The 16,584-nt window shown below is 32.2% G+C and overlaps 3 protein-coding genes and 2 long non-coding RNA genes across 12 annotated transcripts; 3 read left to right on the top strand and 2 right to left on the bottom strand.

Annotated features, from left to right (window-relative positions):
• Positions 1-66: 66 nt before the first annotated feature.
• LOC123898488 (probable receptor-like protein kinase At1g80640) lies at positions 67-12,620 on the top strand. Of its 2 annotated transcripts, XM_045949459.1 has the most exons (9): positions 67-263; positions 373-626; positions 861-1,057; positions 1,227-1,323; positions 1,468-1,567; positions 2,361-2,482; positions 2,566-2,655; positions 2,756-2,816; positions 12,190-12,620. In XM_045949459.1, exons 1-9 carry the CDS (start codon positions 140-142, stop codon positions 12,294-12,296), a joined length of 1,152 nt encoding a protein of 383 aa, XP_045805415.1. In that variant the 5' UTR covers positions 67-139; the 3' UTR covers positions 12,297-12,620. The 2 variants fall into 2 exon arrangements, with proteins under 2 accessions (XP_045805415.1, XP_045805416.1); XM_045949460.1 differs by lacking the exon at positions 12,190-12,620 and having other exon boundaries at positions 2,364-2,482; positions 2,756-3,542.
• Positions 4,318-4,954, bottom strand: LOC123898489 (60S ribosomal protein L39-3). The gene is made up of 3 exons (XM_045949461.1): positions 4,836-4,954; positions 4,640-4,743; positions 4,318-4,559 (listed from the first exon to the last, which is right to left on the bottom strand). The coding sequence occupies exons 1-3, from the start codon at positions 4,836-4,838 to the stop codon at positions 4,511-4,513; spliced, it is 156 nt and encodes a 51-aa protein (XP_045805417.1). The 5' UTR covers positions 4,839-4,954; the 3' UTR covers positions 4,318-4,510.
• Positions 8,944-11,175, top strand: LOC123898490. 7 transcript variants are annotated; one of them, XR_006805322.1, is made up of 8 exons: positions 8,944-9,062; positions 9,144-9,259; positions 9,414-9,487; positions 9,966-10,058; positions 10,149-10,244; positions 10,328-10,387; positions 10,538-10,651; positions 10,763-11,175. It is a non-coding gene; the product is annotated as an uncharacterized LOC123898490 (long non-coding RNA). The 7 variants fall into 7 exon arrangements; XR_006805326.1 differs by having other exon boundaries at positions 9,137-9,259; positions 10,538-10,624; XR_006805327.1 differs by having other exon boundaries at positions 9,137-9,259; positions 10,538-10,624; positions 10,747-11,175.
• On the top strand, positions 11,760-12,170 carry LOC123898491. The gene is made up of 3 exons (XR_006805328.1): positions 11,760-11,853; positions 11,937-12,033; positions 12,153-12,170. It is a non-coding gene; the product is annotated as an uncharacterized LOC123898491 (long non-coding RNA).
• A 913-nt stretch (positions 12,621-13,533) lies between the features above and the next one.
• LOC123897921 (60S ribosomal protein L39-3) lies at positions 13,534-14,164 on the bottom strand. The gene is made up of 3 exons (XM_045948739.1): positions 14,053-14,164; positions 13,856-13,959; positions 13,534-13,775 (listed from the first exon to the last, which is right to left on the bottom strand). Exons 1-3 carry the CDS (start codon positions 14,053-14,055, stop codon positions 13,727-13,729), a joined length of 156 nt encoding a protein of 51 aa, XP_045804695.1. The 5' UTR covers positions 14,056-14,164; the 3' UTR covers positions 13,534-13,726.
• Between the last annotated feature and the right edge of the window lie 2,420 nt (positions 14,165-16,584).

The following is a 16,584-nucleotide window of genomic DNA, read 5'->3' as shown; positions in this document are numbered from 1 at the left end:
GAATAAATTATAGTATATATATAAGGACATTAACATAACTAAAACAAAAATAGAGACAGAGTGAGTGTTCAAAGCTCAAAAAGAAGCTTTGACAACAATTCTCTTACTTTGAATCATTGTTAAGAGAAGAAAAACAAAAATGAAACTTATTCTTATGCTTTTCATGGTGCTTCTCCTTCTTCTTATATTGAGTTTCATATGTATATGGATTTACCACAACAATTATTCATCAAAATCTAAAAGAAAAAATGTTCAAAACATAGGTATTTTATTTAATTATTTATTTTACACTGTTCCATTACTGAGTTTCATGTTTTTGGTATTACTGTTTAAGAATTCTGTTTTGTTTGTTCTGTTTTTGAATATACCAAGATTCAGAGAAAGGGAACACACCAACACAAATTTTGAGTAAATTCAGTTCCATTGAGTTGGTTGGTATGAAGAAAGGAATTGTTCCAATAATTGATTACAAACAAATAGAAAAATCAACCAATAGTTTTGAGGAAAATAACATCTTGGGTGTTGGAGGTTTTGGTTGTGTTTACAAGGCACACTTTGATGAAAATTTGGATGTTGCTGTCAAGAAACTACATTGTCAAACTCAAAATGCTGAGACAGAATTTGAGGTAATCATTCATTCATTAATTTCATTTGTTGCTTCTCTTCAAGCTCAAAACGCCGAGACAAAAAGGTTTAGCGTCGCAACTTGTTGCCTGTTTACCTTTCGTTCATGTGTAATTATTTTGGATATATATATATATATATATATATATATATATATATATATATATATTATCAAATTAACTAGGAAAAAAACTCCCAATGAATAAAGTTTATGTTGTATTGTATTGAATTTGCAGAATGAGGTGGAATTGTTAAGTAAAATTCAACATCCAAATGTAATTTCTTTATTGGGATGTAGCATTAATGGAGACATGAGGTTTATTGTGTATGAGTTAATGCAAAATGAATCCTTGGAAGCTCAATTACATGGACCATCTCAAGGCTCAAGATTGACTTGGTATATGAGAATGAAGATTGCTCTTGACACAGCAAGGTCAATTTCCTTAGTAGATCCTTCATACTTTTCATTGTGTCTCTTGAAGTTTTTTGATCTAACCAAAATTATGATAAAGACATAATATAAACTAATTATGATTCTTCTTTTAAGCAGAAATCATGTATCTTAGTTTTACAAATAAAACTTTTTTTTTTATGATGACCAGAGGATTAGAATATCTACATGAGCATTGTTACCCTCCAGTGATTCATAGAGATATGAAATCTTCCAACATTCTTTTAGATGCAAACTTCAATGCCAAGGTAAAAATAAAAAATAAAAAATTGCTATAAATTTTCTCTTTTCATATATGATTTTTCTTTCCTGCATAATTTATTTTATTCACTAAAGTTTGTTTATCTTTATCTATTTGCTTGCACCCATGTAATTATTGGCGGTGGATTCAGCTCTCTGATTTTGGTCTAGCTATAATTGATGGGTCCCAAAAGAAGAACATGAAGCTTTCAGGAACATTGGGGTACGTAGCCCCAGAATATCTTTTAGATGGTAATGCCAACTAAACTTGTAATTATTAATATTATTTCAATGCATATGCATTAGTGTGACATGTTGCTACATGTTTAATGTGTTACTACTTGTTAGCTAACCTCTCCTAACAAATCATATCTTAGATATTGTTTCTTTTGGACCCCTTATTGAATTAAATTACGTCATAAGTTTAAAGCGGTTTTAATTTTCAAAATATATGATCTGTGTATTTTGTCTTTATCTTGGGGATATACCTGCTCTACACATTATTTAAACTGACTATGTTATGGGTAACATTATAAAATCTAACACGCTAAAATTTGATACATATAAGTGACAAAAAAGTAGTACCAAAATGTGCCAAACAATATATCCAGAAGATTGGAATTGAGATTTGAGTTGAGCAAGTTGGAAAATGATAGTTGTCCAAAAAATGAGAAACAGTGAAAACTTGTGATAATTTGAAGGTTGGGTGGTTGGTCTAATATGATTCTAATTTTTAGAGACTCTTTTGGAGATTAGTCACACAAGCACTTAGGCAATACTGATACATCAATACCGATAATAATTTAATGAAGTTAATTCAATATTACATGTGTTATTTCATGCCGGTGTCGTACAATAGATATGTGTATGATCAATAGTGTCCATGCTACATATGATATTATGCATTGAAATATAGATGAAAAGGATCATTTCTCCAATATTATGGAGAGTTTACTTTGGTCCATATATGTGACAATGTGCAACTCATATGAACCAGAACATTTAGAATCACTTATTGAAGATATTATACAATTCAATTATATAGCAGGGAAATTGACTGATAAAAGTGATGTGTATGGTTATGGGGTTGTGCTCCTGGAGCTCCTGTTAGGGAGGAAGCCTGTGGAAAAACTGGCACAAGCTCAGTGTCAATCCCTTGTCACATGGGTATATATGGGCTGCATCTAAATCAAATTAAATAGAATTGCACCCCCTAGTATGGAGGATGACTTAACTATTTATACATGCAGGCCATGCCTCAGCTCACAGACAGATCTAAACTTCCAAACATTGTGGATCCAATGATAAAGGATACAATGGATCTCAAGCACTTATACCAGGTTTGTCATCAAGGAATTCATTCTCAGAGAGTTTGCACTTATACCTAGTTTACAATTTTGTCACTAAAAATTAAATGCAAGCATGTCATATTGTTTGTAGGTTGCTGCAGTAGCTGTGCTGTGTGTGCAACCAGAACCAAGTTACCGGCCATTAATCAAAGATGTTCTTCACTCACTTATCCCTCTTGTTCCTGTTGAGCTCGGAGGAACACTCAGAGTGTCGCAGTTTATTTCTCAAGACACTCCACTTGTGAGTTCTAGCCAGTGATTGCAATAGAGAATCCAGCACATGTTTTGTGATCGTGAGGCAACACCAGTTAGTTTTACGAAAGAAACGAAATTAAAGACAGATTAGACTGTAAGCCACATTGTTTGGGTCATAGTCACAGGTATAGCAACAATATAGAGTATAGACATATCAACTCCAAGACTTTAGATTGGTTTAAACGTACGGGGAGAGTAAGAAGACATTTTGTATTGTTTATACCAAAAGTAAAAAAATAGATTAATTTCATTTTTTTGCTTATCAATTTGATTGTTGGGGGTCACTAAAACCATGAGAATATTAATAACACAAGTGAATAAGGGTAATTCTGCAAGTGAATTGTTCAAAATAAGTTTTTTTATTTGATGAAAGGTTTTATCAAATTCATTCATTTAAGCAGAAAGTTAAAAATGAATTTCCGATCATTTAATTTCAATGACCAAACTGAATTGAAAAATTTCCATGAACAAAATGAATTGAAATATTTCATACTACTTTGATAAAAACAACCTATATAGGTTCAACATTAAAGGTTAAAAATTGACCACAGATTAGTGTAGCTTCTGGTTATAACAAAAAACAGATAAATTTAAACTGACATAACTTAATTGGGTAACCAAATTTTCAAGAAGATGCATTCGGTATCACACTCAAATAACCAAATTGGTTACTTGATTTGCTAACATATTAACAGCATAGCCTGAAATCTGGACAATAGCAATAGGGAACTGCAACAAAAGACAGCAACAATCTTGTCCTAAAACCCCACAAGTCCCTAATTCAATACTTTTTAGCAATCTTAGTAAGAAATCTCAACAATAGATTAGACTAAAAAATGCCAATTCAATAAAATCCCAGAAGACTCAAGCATATGACTCGAGTTGACATAACTAGCATGGAAAACTACACTGAATTGTGAAGCAAGATGCAAGAAGAAACACAAGTAACCAGATACAACAATTTTAAAACCAGTCATTCACATGAATGACGTGTTTTGAGTTCTATCATGGAAGCAAAAGATTTATAAACAACAAATGAGTAAACGCAAATTTGGGTTCAATGGCAAGTTAAAAAACTTGGCAACAATCAGCTGATTATCAGCATGCACCAAAAATCACAAACCAAACTATGTATCTAATGACCAATGACAAAACTTAAGCAAATATATAACCAGGGAAAGAAAAAAGAATTGCCACCATATGGTTAAATTAGGATTTCATATCTAACTTATGTTTGGTTGGGTATGACTAGCATAATCCAAACATACACTTAATAATCTTCAGAGAAATGAAATTGAGTCATAATGGAAAGGTACCACTATATTGATAGTTGGAACTTGGAATAAGATAAATTCTAAACAAATTCAATTCAACATAACAATTAAACACGATACAGAATGCAAAGAATCCCAATTGCTTCATAAAAGGTGTAGAACACCATTAATTAACTACAATAAGTTTCTCACACACTGTCACATAGATCCAAAATATGACATTACAATTCCAAAACTTGATTTCTGTCTGAAATTAAACAAAAGCAAAGAAAACCCTAACGAATTACATAAAGGGAAAAACGCAACAAAGTAATAACCTAGAATCCGAGCTTGGTGCGGCGCCAGTGACGACGCTTAGCGTTGTACCTAAAATCCAAAAACAGAACAATCAACCATAGAAGAAAAATGAAAACTAACTAACGAAACAGAAATTGAAAGAGATTTACCTGATGGTGTTGTCAGTCCTCATACGGATCCAGTAAGGGATGGGTCTATTCTGCCTCATCTTCTTCGCCAATTTCTTCTTGATCATGAAGGTTTTGTGTGACGGCTACACGAAAATAACAAAACAAATCAGAAAATGATAACGGAATTGAAATCTCGTGAAAACAGAAAGTTGGAGATTGAAGATTGGGAGTGTACCATTTTCGCTTCGCCTGGGTGAGATCGACCGATGGAACCGCTTGAAAAACCTAATCTGAAACCCTAACTCTATTTTCAACTCTTTTATAGCTTTGTTTTAATTTGTTGGGGGTTTTTTGTCCAATACAATATTTTTTTTTTCCTGTTATGGGCTCAGTCTATTGACCCATTTTGCATTCACAATCTAAAATATTCTTCTTCATATCCCACAAATTATATTCTTACCCCAAATTTCTTCTTCGCTTATTTTAAACTATATTTACAAAAAAAATAATTTTTTTTTGAACAAAATAAATAAATAAATTATTATTGTCGTTAATCAACACCCATCCATGCACAAGGTCGAATTCGAAGTGACTAAGCTTCGAAAAATATAAAGTGAACAAAAAAATATAATATGCAGACTTGATTGATGAGTTTTCATAAAAAACTGTTAGAAGAGATTATTTTTTTAAGTAGCTAAAATATATTTTGTTATTATTGATTAGTATAAGAATATTTTGTAAAAAAAAAAAGTATATTTTCAATGTAATCCTTATTTTATTTACTTTTTTCATAAAAAAAAAAACTTAAGTAAGGATTATTTTTTTAAAAAAATTATTTGCATTGTTTTAATAAGTAAATTATTTCTAATATTTGGGTTCGAGCCCCAAATAGTCGAGGTCGGTCCGGGTTAAAAAGTAGGTGTTGGCATCTAGTATGTGGCATCAATTTATCTTAGAATTTTGGAAAATGTAGGTAATCGGTGGTTATCGTGCAAAACAGTTAAAGAATCAATATCAAACTCCACATTTTGAAAATTGAGACATCTAGCATGCTTATGCTAAATAAACATTACCATAACCTGTATTTAATAAAAGAGTAATCAGTCAATTTAGGGGGATGTATTCAATTAGGATTTTAATGAATTTTAAAAGACTTTTTTATGATGATAAAATCTTGTGGTATTCAATTAGGATTTTAAAAGACTTTAAAAAAGTCTAGTGGTATTCAATTAGAATTTTAAAAGACTTTAAAAAAGTCCAGGGCCGGCCCTGTGGGTGTGCAAGGTGAGCCACCGCGCAGGGCCTCAAACATTTAGGGGCCTCCGATCGTTTATATCGGTTTATTAAAAAATTTATATATGTAAAAAAAATTAATGACTTTGTTACTACAAAAAATATTTTATTAATCAAGAAAAAGAAAATTTAATAGACACACTCTTAATTTTATAAGTAACTTGCGGTTGATTGTAAAAAACGAAGCAACATTACAAAAAAGTTTTTTTTATGTAAAGTTGATAATGATAATAGATTGAAGATGTATTTTAATGTTATTGATTAAAATATGTCAGTTTTACATGTTATTTACTATGATGACTATTTTTTATATTATTTACAATTTAAATAGAGAATGACTTTTTTTAAAAAAAGAAATTATATTTTTATTAAAGATCCATTTTTAATTTTCAAACAGGGCCTCCAAATACTCGGGACCGGCCCTGAAAAAGTCTAGTGGTATTCAATCAAGACTCTTTACAACTTACAAAAAGTCTTGTGGTATTCAAAAGTATTTTAATTTTGATGGATTGTTTAAAAAATAGGATTTTAATGGATTTTGATGGACTTTTTAGTGAATTTTGAGCTACAAAAAGTCTTTCCTCATATCATGAGATTTTGATGGATTCTCATTTTTTTTTATTTCTTTCACTTTTCCTCATGTTTCTATGTTTCCTGATTATCTCATGTTTTTTATAATCGTTTATATTTTCTCTCTATCTCTCTATCACGTTTCCTCTTCATGGTTGTCCTGCTATCATAGATAGTGTCACGATTCATTATAGGATATAGACATTGAAAATATATACAACAACAACATGTTTCAACAACAGCAACAACAAACCTTGTTCGTCATTTTTTTTGACCATTTCTATCAATTTGGTTCAAGCTAGCTAGTTTACAATGAGCTATACTTATGGGCGGTGATATATGCATCGGACAAGACTTGAAGCTGTGTAGTGATAAATTGTTTTTTTGTTTATTCATTGATTTTTTTTGTAGAATTTTATTCATTGATTTTTTTATTATATTAATGATTGTTGATTTTTTTTAAGGAATGATTAATTTTCATTGATTGATTCATTATTATTTTAGAAGGAATTTATATCGAATTTATTGACTTATTTAAATCTTAAAAGTCTATAAAGTACTTCAAAATCTCAAAAGTCTGTGTCATAAAGTCTCACAAATTATTGTGTTAAAGAATCTTGATTGAAAAAGTCATTCAAAAAAGTCTTCTAAAATCTCATAAAATCAATACAATCTCACAAATTCTTCAAGATTTTTTTTGCTAAAATTGTCTTGTGAAATCTTAATCCAATACACCCCCCTTAGTCCCTAAACTATCACTCTCTCACCAACTTAGTCCCTAAACTATTAAAAATAACTAAAAGGTCCCTAATCTATTTTTCATCCGTCAATTTGGTCCTTAAACTATCAATCTCTCACCAACTTAGACCCTAAACTATTAAAAACAACTAAAAGGTCCCTAACCTATTTTTCATCCGTCAATTTAGTCCTTAAACTATCACTCTCTCACCAACTTAATTCCTAAACAATTAAAAACAACTAAAAGGTCCCTAATCTATTTTTCATCCGTCAATTTAATCATCGGTTAACTTGCCTATAAAACCCTAAAATATTATCACCCTTTCTTCTTCCATGTGCTTCAACGAAAACAACCTCTAGTCTTCGAACTCAATTCATTCTTTCAGAATAATCATTTAGAACGAAAGAGATCTTTAGTATGAAAAAAAGTGACAATTGTCGGTTTTTTTTTTTTAACACAGAATATTTTTTGCCTTAATTAGTCTATTGGTCCCTTAAAGACATTTTAGGTTTTACAATGGTCCCTTAAAGAAAAAAAAAGGTCCGGATTGGTCCCTTAAAGAAAAAAAAAAGTCTGAATTGGTCCATTAAAAACATATATTTTTACCATATTAATCATTTCAGTTAAATTTTAACTTCCAACTATATGTGACAATGTGCAACTCATATGAACCAGAACATTTAGAATCACTTATTGAAGATATTATACAATTCAATTATATTGCGGGGAAATTTACTGATAAAAGTGATGTGTATGGTTATGGGGTTGTGCTCCTGGAGCTCCTGTTAGGGAGGAAGCCTGTGGAAAAACTGGCACAAGCTCAGTGTCAATCCCTTGTCACAGAAATTTTTTTTTTCTACCCCAGCAATCTTCACTCTACCCCAGCATATTTTTCAAAATACTCAGTATACCCTTATAAAAAATTAGTATATTTTAATAATTTTTTTTTGTCATATTATACTGTTTCGGTAGACTGTTTCATCCTCCCAAAAAACTGTTTCGATAAATATTTATCTTTACCGGTACACTTTTTAAAAAGTGTTTCGGTTTGTTAATATTTATCTTGACATATAGCTACCGCAAAATTCTATTGGTAAACTCTGTTGGTAATCCTAGTTTCTCACTCTGGACCTCCTCCCGCAACTAGGCATGACAATAAAACTCATACCCGCGGGTACCCGTCCAAACCATACCCGTTTTGACGGGGAAAACCTGAGTTGACTTGGTTCGGGTTCGGGTTTGGGTTTTCCCCGATTTCAAAAGATGGGTTTGGGGTGGGTAATTGGTACATTGATACCCACCCCGAATCCGTCCCCGAACCCGTCCCGCTTATACTAAAAATTAGATTTCATCTCTTTTAAATTAGAAACGTTTAAATGATCTCTTAAATTATATTCATATATTTATTTTTTATTTTTAATTTGAGTATTAAACAAACTATTTTTGTCTATTTTTTTCTTTATTTAAAAAAATATTGTTGAGAGAAAATAATTTTGGACATTTAACTTTTTTTTTTAATAAAAAAATACTAAAATACAATCTAAATTCATGTGGAAAGAGGCGTAAGGGGATACCCGAAACCCGATGGGAATACCCGATTCCCATTGGGTATGAGTTTGAGGTTATCATTTTTATCCCCGCTAAAATTCGTGATGGGTTTGGGGAAACACGAACTTTATTGGTTTGGGTTTGTGGAGGGCAAAACCCGTCCCCGCCCCGCCGCGCCCCATTGTCATGCCTACCCGCAACTGCCGAATTCAGACTCATCAAACAAGGCGTCCAAGATGTTGCCACTCGTCTTCTAAGCGACGCTACTCCCTTCGATAATTGTTCTCGATCGCTCCCCTTACAATTTTACTGGTTAGGTTTCGCCTATTTATTTAATTTTTTTATTCGATTTCTATGACATGATTCAAAGGATTGAAATCTGGTAGGTGTCAGGCAAGATTTCACAGATTAGGGTTCAAGCAAGAAGATTGAAATCTCTAATCGGAGGATGGGTGTCATAATCAAGTACCTTGAGTTACAACCTGGTGCTAAAATCCAAGTCAATCGTGGTATGGATGCTACCCTAATTTTCCCAATAGATTTGTGGCTCTCTTAATTGTGGTTAGGTTAAGATTCCTATGAATTAGTATGGATTTCAAATTCAGGCTAACTTGGGGTAATTTGGCAATGCTTCTCACTTGTACAATCAACGTTTTGTTTCAGATGCATATAGATGATTTTAGTGGCTCTGTTTCTGGTGTATAATCGGCCAACATGAAAGGCATCTTCTTGACAAGGTATGGTTTATACCTTTTTATTTAACATCTATCATTTTGCTTTTAATAATTTGTTTATTTGAATGCACTCTTAACAACTTATTCTTTGGTGTTTTGTGAATATGTAAGTGTCCTTGAGGAACAAAATATGCATATGGCATGTGGCTGCCTAAAGAATAAGCACGTCCATGTGAGTACATTGGCCAATTGTGCATAATATATACATCCCTGATTGTTTTAAAACCTATCATAATCTTTTAGTATTGTTCATGTTTATTGTGTTTGTGGCTAATTTTTGCATCTTAATCTATTCACTGTCTAAATTATATAAGATGATTTATATAAGATTATATTATTAGATAGCTTATAATGTTATGCATCTATAGAATGCCTTATTTCCTCGTTGAGGAATAAATGGTTTATGTTTTGTCTAGTTGTTTTGAATTTTTAATTAGGCATGCCTAATTTCATATTATAACACTATTGTGATATGTTTCAGCTTGGAGCCGGGTAATTCCTTTTGCACCAATTCTCTATGATTGTAAATTCAATTCTTCAGAGGTTTGGGATGTGTGAATAGATGCACAATCTAGTAAGTATACCTATCTATTTATCCTTTAGATAACTTGGTGCTTATTTTTCTTTTTATGGCATGTCTTACAATGTGTGATATGATTTGTAGGCCTTTTCTTGTTAAGGAGACTGACAAGCTTATTCGATTGGAGGCAACTATGAGAATCATTTTTCTGTTTTGTTGAGGTTCTTTAAGTTTTTAATGGTAATGAAAAATCTGCACTCTTTGTGTTTTCATTATTAGTTCTCAAGGCCTTACCTAAATTGTGTTAACCTTATTTGATACAGAATTTCAAAGGAACAATTTGTCAAAGGGAGCTTGATTATAGTTTTTTTTACCACTTTAAGGTTGGACTTTTAAATGTATTGGATATCTTTTGTCTTGGTTTATTGTTGATTTTATTCAGTTCATTTGAACAATTACAAACATGTTTTGAATCTTTTCTATGCTCAAATTTGAAGAACCTAAATGAATGTCATTTGTGTCCTGTTATGCAGAATGAGAAATAACAATTTAAAGCTTGAGAAGGCGCATACATTTGGGATTGTTGTAAAGCATTGGCTCTTGGATCATCCGGTGTACTTGTAGCTCTTGGATCATCCGGTGTACTTGTAAGTATGTGCACATTTTCTTACCCTTATAAACAAATCGTATTTAAGAAGTAATATATGATGAATACGCAATACTATTTTCTAATAAGTAGCAGGTTTTGATCCAAACAGGTTGATGAATTGGTAACCATCGCCAGGTTCTCTTAATACTTCAGTTATGGTTATTGTTTAATGTTCACCTAAGATGTGCATAATGTCAATTTGTGTGCCATTGTAAAATTTTCCTTCCTTTTGGCTAAGTTGAGTTTCCAACTTGTATTCTTTTATTTTCAATAGGTTCTAGATGTTTCTGGTCCCTGAGCAAACCAATTTTCTAAGTCCAGACTATTGAAGATGGAAGAGGAATGAAGATTAGAGACTTTTTTCTTTTTCTTGACAGAACAAATTTGTAAATTTAGTGGATATCATTTTATGTCTTTAAATACATTATATTACTCTTAGCTTGATATTTATAACTATATGTAATTTGACATACTTGTAAGACTAGTTAGTTCTTAAATATAATTTAAAGTTTTCTTTTATTTCACTTTTTGAAGCATTTTATTTTATCTAATAAATAATTTAAATCATATGTCAAACAAAAAAAAAAAATCCAAACTTATACCAACGGACAAATCCGTGGGTATAGCTCTCACCCTAGTCCAACACCAAAAAAGCTGGAGCTATATAGGCTATAGCGACGGCATTTTGCTGTGGGTATAGCGAGATAAAGTGAACGGAACAAAATGTCTGTGGGTATTGGTTTTACCGCCTATACCTACGGATCTTGGACCTTTACCAACAGATATTTTCCGTAGCTATATGTCAAGTATCTTGATGTGTCCGGACACTCTAGAAAAAGTGTTCCGGTAATCAAAATAAATTTTATAAAAATTTCATACCGGAACACTTTTTAAAAAGTGTACCGGTAAAGATAAATACTTACCGGAACACTTTTTTGGGAGGATGAAACAGTCTACCGGAACAGTATAATACGACAAAAAAAAATTATTAAAATATACTAATTTTTTTATAAGGGTATACTGGGTATTTTTCAAAATATGTTGGGGTAGAGTGAAGATTGTTGGGGTAGGAAAAAAAAATTTCTGTGACAAGGGATTGACACTGAGCTTGTGCCAGTTTTTCCACAGGCTTCCTCCCTAACAGGAGCTCCAGGAGCACAACCCCATAACCATACACATCACTTTTTCCTTGTCACATGGGTATATATGGGCTGCATCTAAATCAAATTAAATAGAATTGCACCCCCTAGTATGGAGGATGACTTAACTATTTATACATGCAGGCCATGCCTCAGCTCACAGACAGATCTAAACTTCCAAACATTGTGGATCCAAATTCCAATGATAAAGGATACAATGGATCTCAAGCACTTATACCAGGTTTGTCATCAAGGAATTCATTCTCAGAGAGTTTGCATTTCGTATAATAAACAATTGAAGTGGCTAGTTTACAATTTTGTCACTAAAAATTAAATGCAAGCATGTCATATTGTTTGTAGGTTGCTGCAGTAGCTGTGCACCGGCCATTAATCAAAGATGTTCTTCACTCACTTATCCCTCTTGTTCCTGTTGAGCTCGGAGGAACACTCAGAGTGTCGCAGTTTATTTCTCAAGACACTCCACCTGTGAGTTCTAGCCAGTGATGGCAATAGAGAATCCAGCACATGTTGTGATCGTGAGGCAACACCAGTTAGTTTTACGAAAGAAACGAAATTAAAGACAGATTAGACTGTAAGCCACATTGTTTGGGTCATAGTCACAGGTACAGCAACAATATAGAGTATAGACATATCAACTCCAAGACTTTAGATCGGTTTAAACGTACGGGGAGAGTAAGAAGACGTTTCGTATTGTTTATACCAAAAGTAAAAAAATAGATTAATTTCATTTTTTGCTTATCAATTTGATTGTTGGGGGTCACTAAAACCATGAGAATATTAATAACCCAAGTGAATAAGGGTAATTCTGCAAGTGAAATGTTCAAAATAAGTTTTTTTATTTGATGAAAGGTTTTATCAAATTCATTCATTTAAGCAGAAAGTTAAAAATGAATTTCCGATCATTTAATTTCAATGACCAAACTGAATTGAAAAATTTCCATGAACAAAATGAATTGAAATATTTCATACTACTTTATATACTTTGATAAAAACAACCTATATAGGTTCAACATTAAAGGTTAAAAATTGACCACAGATTAGTGTAGCTTCTGGTTATAACAAAAAACAGATAAATTTAAACTGACAATACTTAATCGGGTAACCAATTTTCAAGAAGATGCATTCGGTATCACACTCAAATAACCAAATTGGTTACTTGATTTGCTAACATATTAACAGCATAGCCTGAAATCTGGACAATAGCAATAGGGAACTGCAACAAAAGACAGCAACAATCTTGTCCTAAAACCCCACAAGTCCCTAATTCAATACTTTTTAGCAATCTTAGTAAGAAATCTCAACAATAGATTAGACTAAAAAATGTCAATTCAATAAAACCCCAGAAGACTCAAGCATATGACTCGAGTTGACATAACTAGCGCGGCAAACTACACTGAATTGTGAAGCAAGATGCAAGAAGAAACACAAGTAACCAGATGAATGACGTGTTTTGAGTTCTATCATGGAAGCAAAAGATTTATAAACAACAAATGAGTAAACGCAAATTTGGGTTCAATGGCAAGTTAAAAAAAGGAGGCAATAAACTTTACACAATGTTAAAACTTGGCAACAATCAGCTTATTATCAGCATGCACCAAAAATCACAAACCAAACTATCTAATGACAAAACTTATGCAAATATATAACCATTGATAGTTGGAATAACCGAATAAGATAAATTCTAAACAAATTCAACATAAGAATTAAACACGATACAGAATGCAAAGAATCCCAATTGCTTCATAAAAGGTGTAGAACACCATTAATTAACTACAATAAGTTTCTCACACACTGTCACATAGATCCAAAATATGACATTACAATTCCAAAACTTGATTTCTGTCTGAAATTAAACAAAAGCAAAGAAAACCCTAACGAATTACATAAAGGGAAAAACGCAACAAAGTAATAACCTAGAATCCGAGCTTGGTGCGGCGCCAGTGACGACGCTTAGCGTTGTACCTAAAATCCAAAAACAGAACAATCAACCATAGAAGAAAAATGAAAACTAACTAACGAAACAGAAATTGAAAGAGATTTACCTGATGGTGTTGTCAGTCCTCATACGGATCCAGTAAGGGATGGGTCTATTCTGCCTCATCTTCTTCGCCAATTTCTTCTTGATCATGAAGGTCTTGTGTGACGGCTACACAGAAAATAACAAATCAAATTAGAAAATGATAACAGAATTGAAATCTCGTGAAAACAGAAAGTTGGAAATTGAAGATTGGGAGTGTACCATTTTCGCTTCGCCTGAGTTCGACGGCTGGAACGCTTGAAAACCCTAATCTGGGAATCCTAACTTTATTTTCAACTCTTTTATAGCTTTGTTTTGTTGGGTTTTTTTGTCCAATACAATGTTTTCTTTTTTCCTGTTATGGGCTCAGTCTATTGACCCATTTTGCATTCACAATCTAAAATATTCTTCTTCATATCCTCAAATTGTATTCTTACCCCACGTTTCTTCTTCGTTTATTTTAAACTATATTTACAAAAAAAAAAAAATTATTGTCGTTAATCAACACCCATCCATGCACAAGGTGGAATTCAAAGTGACTAAGGTTCGAAAAATATAAAGTGAACAAAAAAAATATAATATGCGGACTTGATTGATGAGTTTTCATAAAAACTGTTAGAAGAGATTATTTTTTTAAGTAGCTAAAATGTATTTTGTTAAGTTATTTTTTTCAGCCATAACATAATCACGAGCTTTGCCTCATAATGATATAATTCGGATTACTTGTGTTGGTATTTCAAGTGTGAGTTGAGTTCCACATCAGATGAAACAGTGAATATGAATGATTTATAAGTTATATTTCTCAGCCATAACATAATCAATTTTGTTATATTTCTCAGCCATAACATAAGTAGCTAAAACAGTGAATATGAATGATTTTAGCTTCATTTTAGCAATGTTAAGTTATATTTCTCAGCCATAACATAATCACGAGCTTTGCCTCATAATGATATAATTCGGATTACTTGTGTTGGTATTTCAAGTGTGAGTTGAGTTCCACATCAGATGAAACAGTGAATATGAATGATTTATAAGTGAGAGGACCCATCACCCCCCAATAAACCTAACACCTTATGAAGTTGTTTAATTGTTTAAGGTCTGATGTGATGATCCCCCGGACCCCCTCAAAACCCAACAACTTGCACTAGGCCTCTCAATTCTTAAATTCATCCATATGCTGATCTTTATTATGCCACTCCAATTCACCTCTAACTTTCCACCCACATCAAATTAACACCAGTTAAATTTCAAAATAATTTAATTATAAGTTGTAATTTAACTGCATAAATTTCAAAGTAACTTTGTCATATTTAGTTTCTTTATAGCTTATTCTTTCTTCATAAAAAATTTAACTTGGAAGAGCATATACATTGCTATTTGCTAAGTTTTGTAGTATTGATATGTTTAATGTATTTTGTTGGCTATGATTTATTTCTTCTATTTAATATAAAGCAAAATGGCACAGGGAATGCCACTCCTACATTAATGTGATCTATCACAAATCACCATACTCCCTCTGTCCCAAAATATAAAGGAAAATTGGTCAACTAAAGTTAATGTATTTAATCCAAATTTTTAACCAAATATATTAATTTTTTTTGATCAATTTTTTCTTTTATTTTGGGACGAAGGGAGTACATAATAAAAAAGTGCACACATATTGATGTGTAGAAACATGTTGTCAAAGGCTTCTGCTTTTGTTCAATTCGGCTGCAGATGTTGGTATGTAATGTATCACTAAATTGATCATTTTCATCACCATCAACTAATGCAGGCTAAAAGTGATTAAAATAAACCATTTAATTGATTGCAGCAAGTTTGCCCACTTGCTGATTGTAACCATCTTAACTTAAAATAAATCATTTCTAGAATCTCATTTAAAAAAAAATGTTTTGTATTAATGAGGGCCGGCCAAAAAGATGTTTTCTCTTTAGGCCCCCCATGGTTCTTTTTTCTCCCTGAAATTTATTTTTTTGCCCTTCAATAAAAACTTCGGTTGCTACGAACCGAATTTTTCTTGCCTTGAAAAAAAAATTCGGTTTCTGTTAACCGAATTTTTCCTGAATTTGAACTAGAAAAAACTTCGGTTTCTGCGAACCGAAGTTTTTAGCAAGGGCAAAATTGGAATATTTGGGAGTATAAAAGATACATGGGAGGCCTAGAGAGAAAACATCGGCAAAAAAAAACACCTGTAGCCCACAATAGGGCTTGGACAACAATATTAAAGCCCATTTATAATCCCAGACTTCTTAGTTAGGGCCAAAAAAAGTGAGCCTGACATGGCCCAGTCTGATAGGAGCCGGCGAGATTTACTTCCGCCACCCTACAAGTTTGTCGTGCGTCCTACGTATTTTCCGTTTTACTCTTCCGCAACTTAAGTAGCGGACGTTATAAGAATGATTTTTTTTGAAAAATGTCGTCTACTACTTAAGTAGCGGATGTTATAAAAAAAAAATATGGTAGAATGTTTCGCTACTTAAGTAGCATACAGGAGTATTTTTGTAATTTTGTAGGACGCACGAGAAAAAGAGTAGGGTGAAAAAATAAAATCTCTTAACTGGGTAACCCACTTTGCCAACTCTACCGATCACACTGTCAAACCCACAATCTTATTCAATTGTTTGTGTACTCTGGATATTTTGACGGGACAATACAAGCTGAAATTCAAATAAAAAAGTGTAAAATATTTTTATAGATGTATCCAATTAAATTATGAAAAATAGATATTTATTTGTAGAGATATTTTATAAACTA

The sequence above is a fragment of the Trifolium pratense genome, linkage group LG7 (genome assembly GCF_020283565.1).
Source record: "Trifolium pratense cultivar HEN17-A07 linkage group LG7, ARS_RC_1.1, whole genome shotgun sequence".
Taxonomy (NCBI): Eukaryota; Viridiplantae; Streptophyta; class Magnoliopsida; order Fabales; family Fabaceae; genus Trifolium; species Trifolium pratense.
The sequence above is the reverse complement of the archived record's forward strand: the minus strand, read 5'-3'. Positions and strand labels throughout refer to the sequence as shown.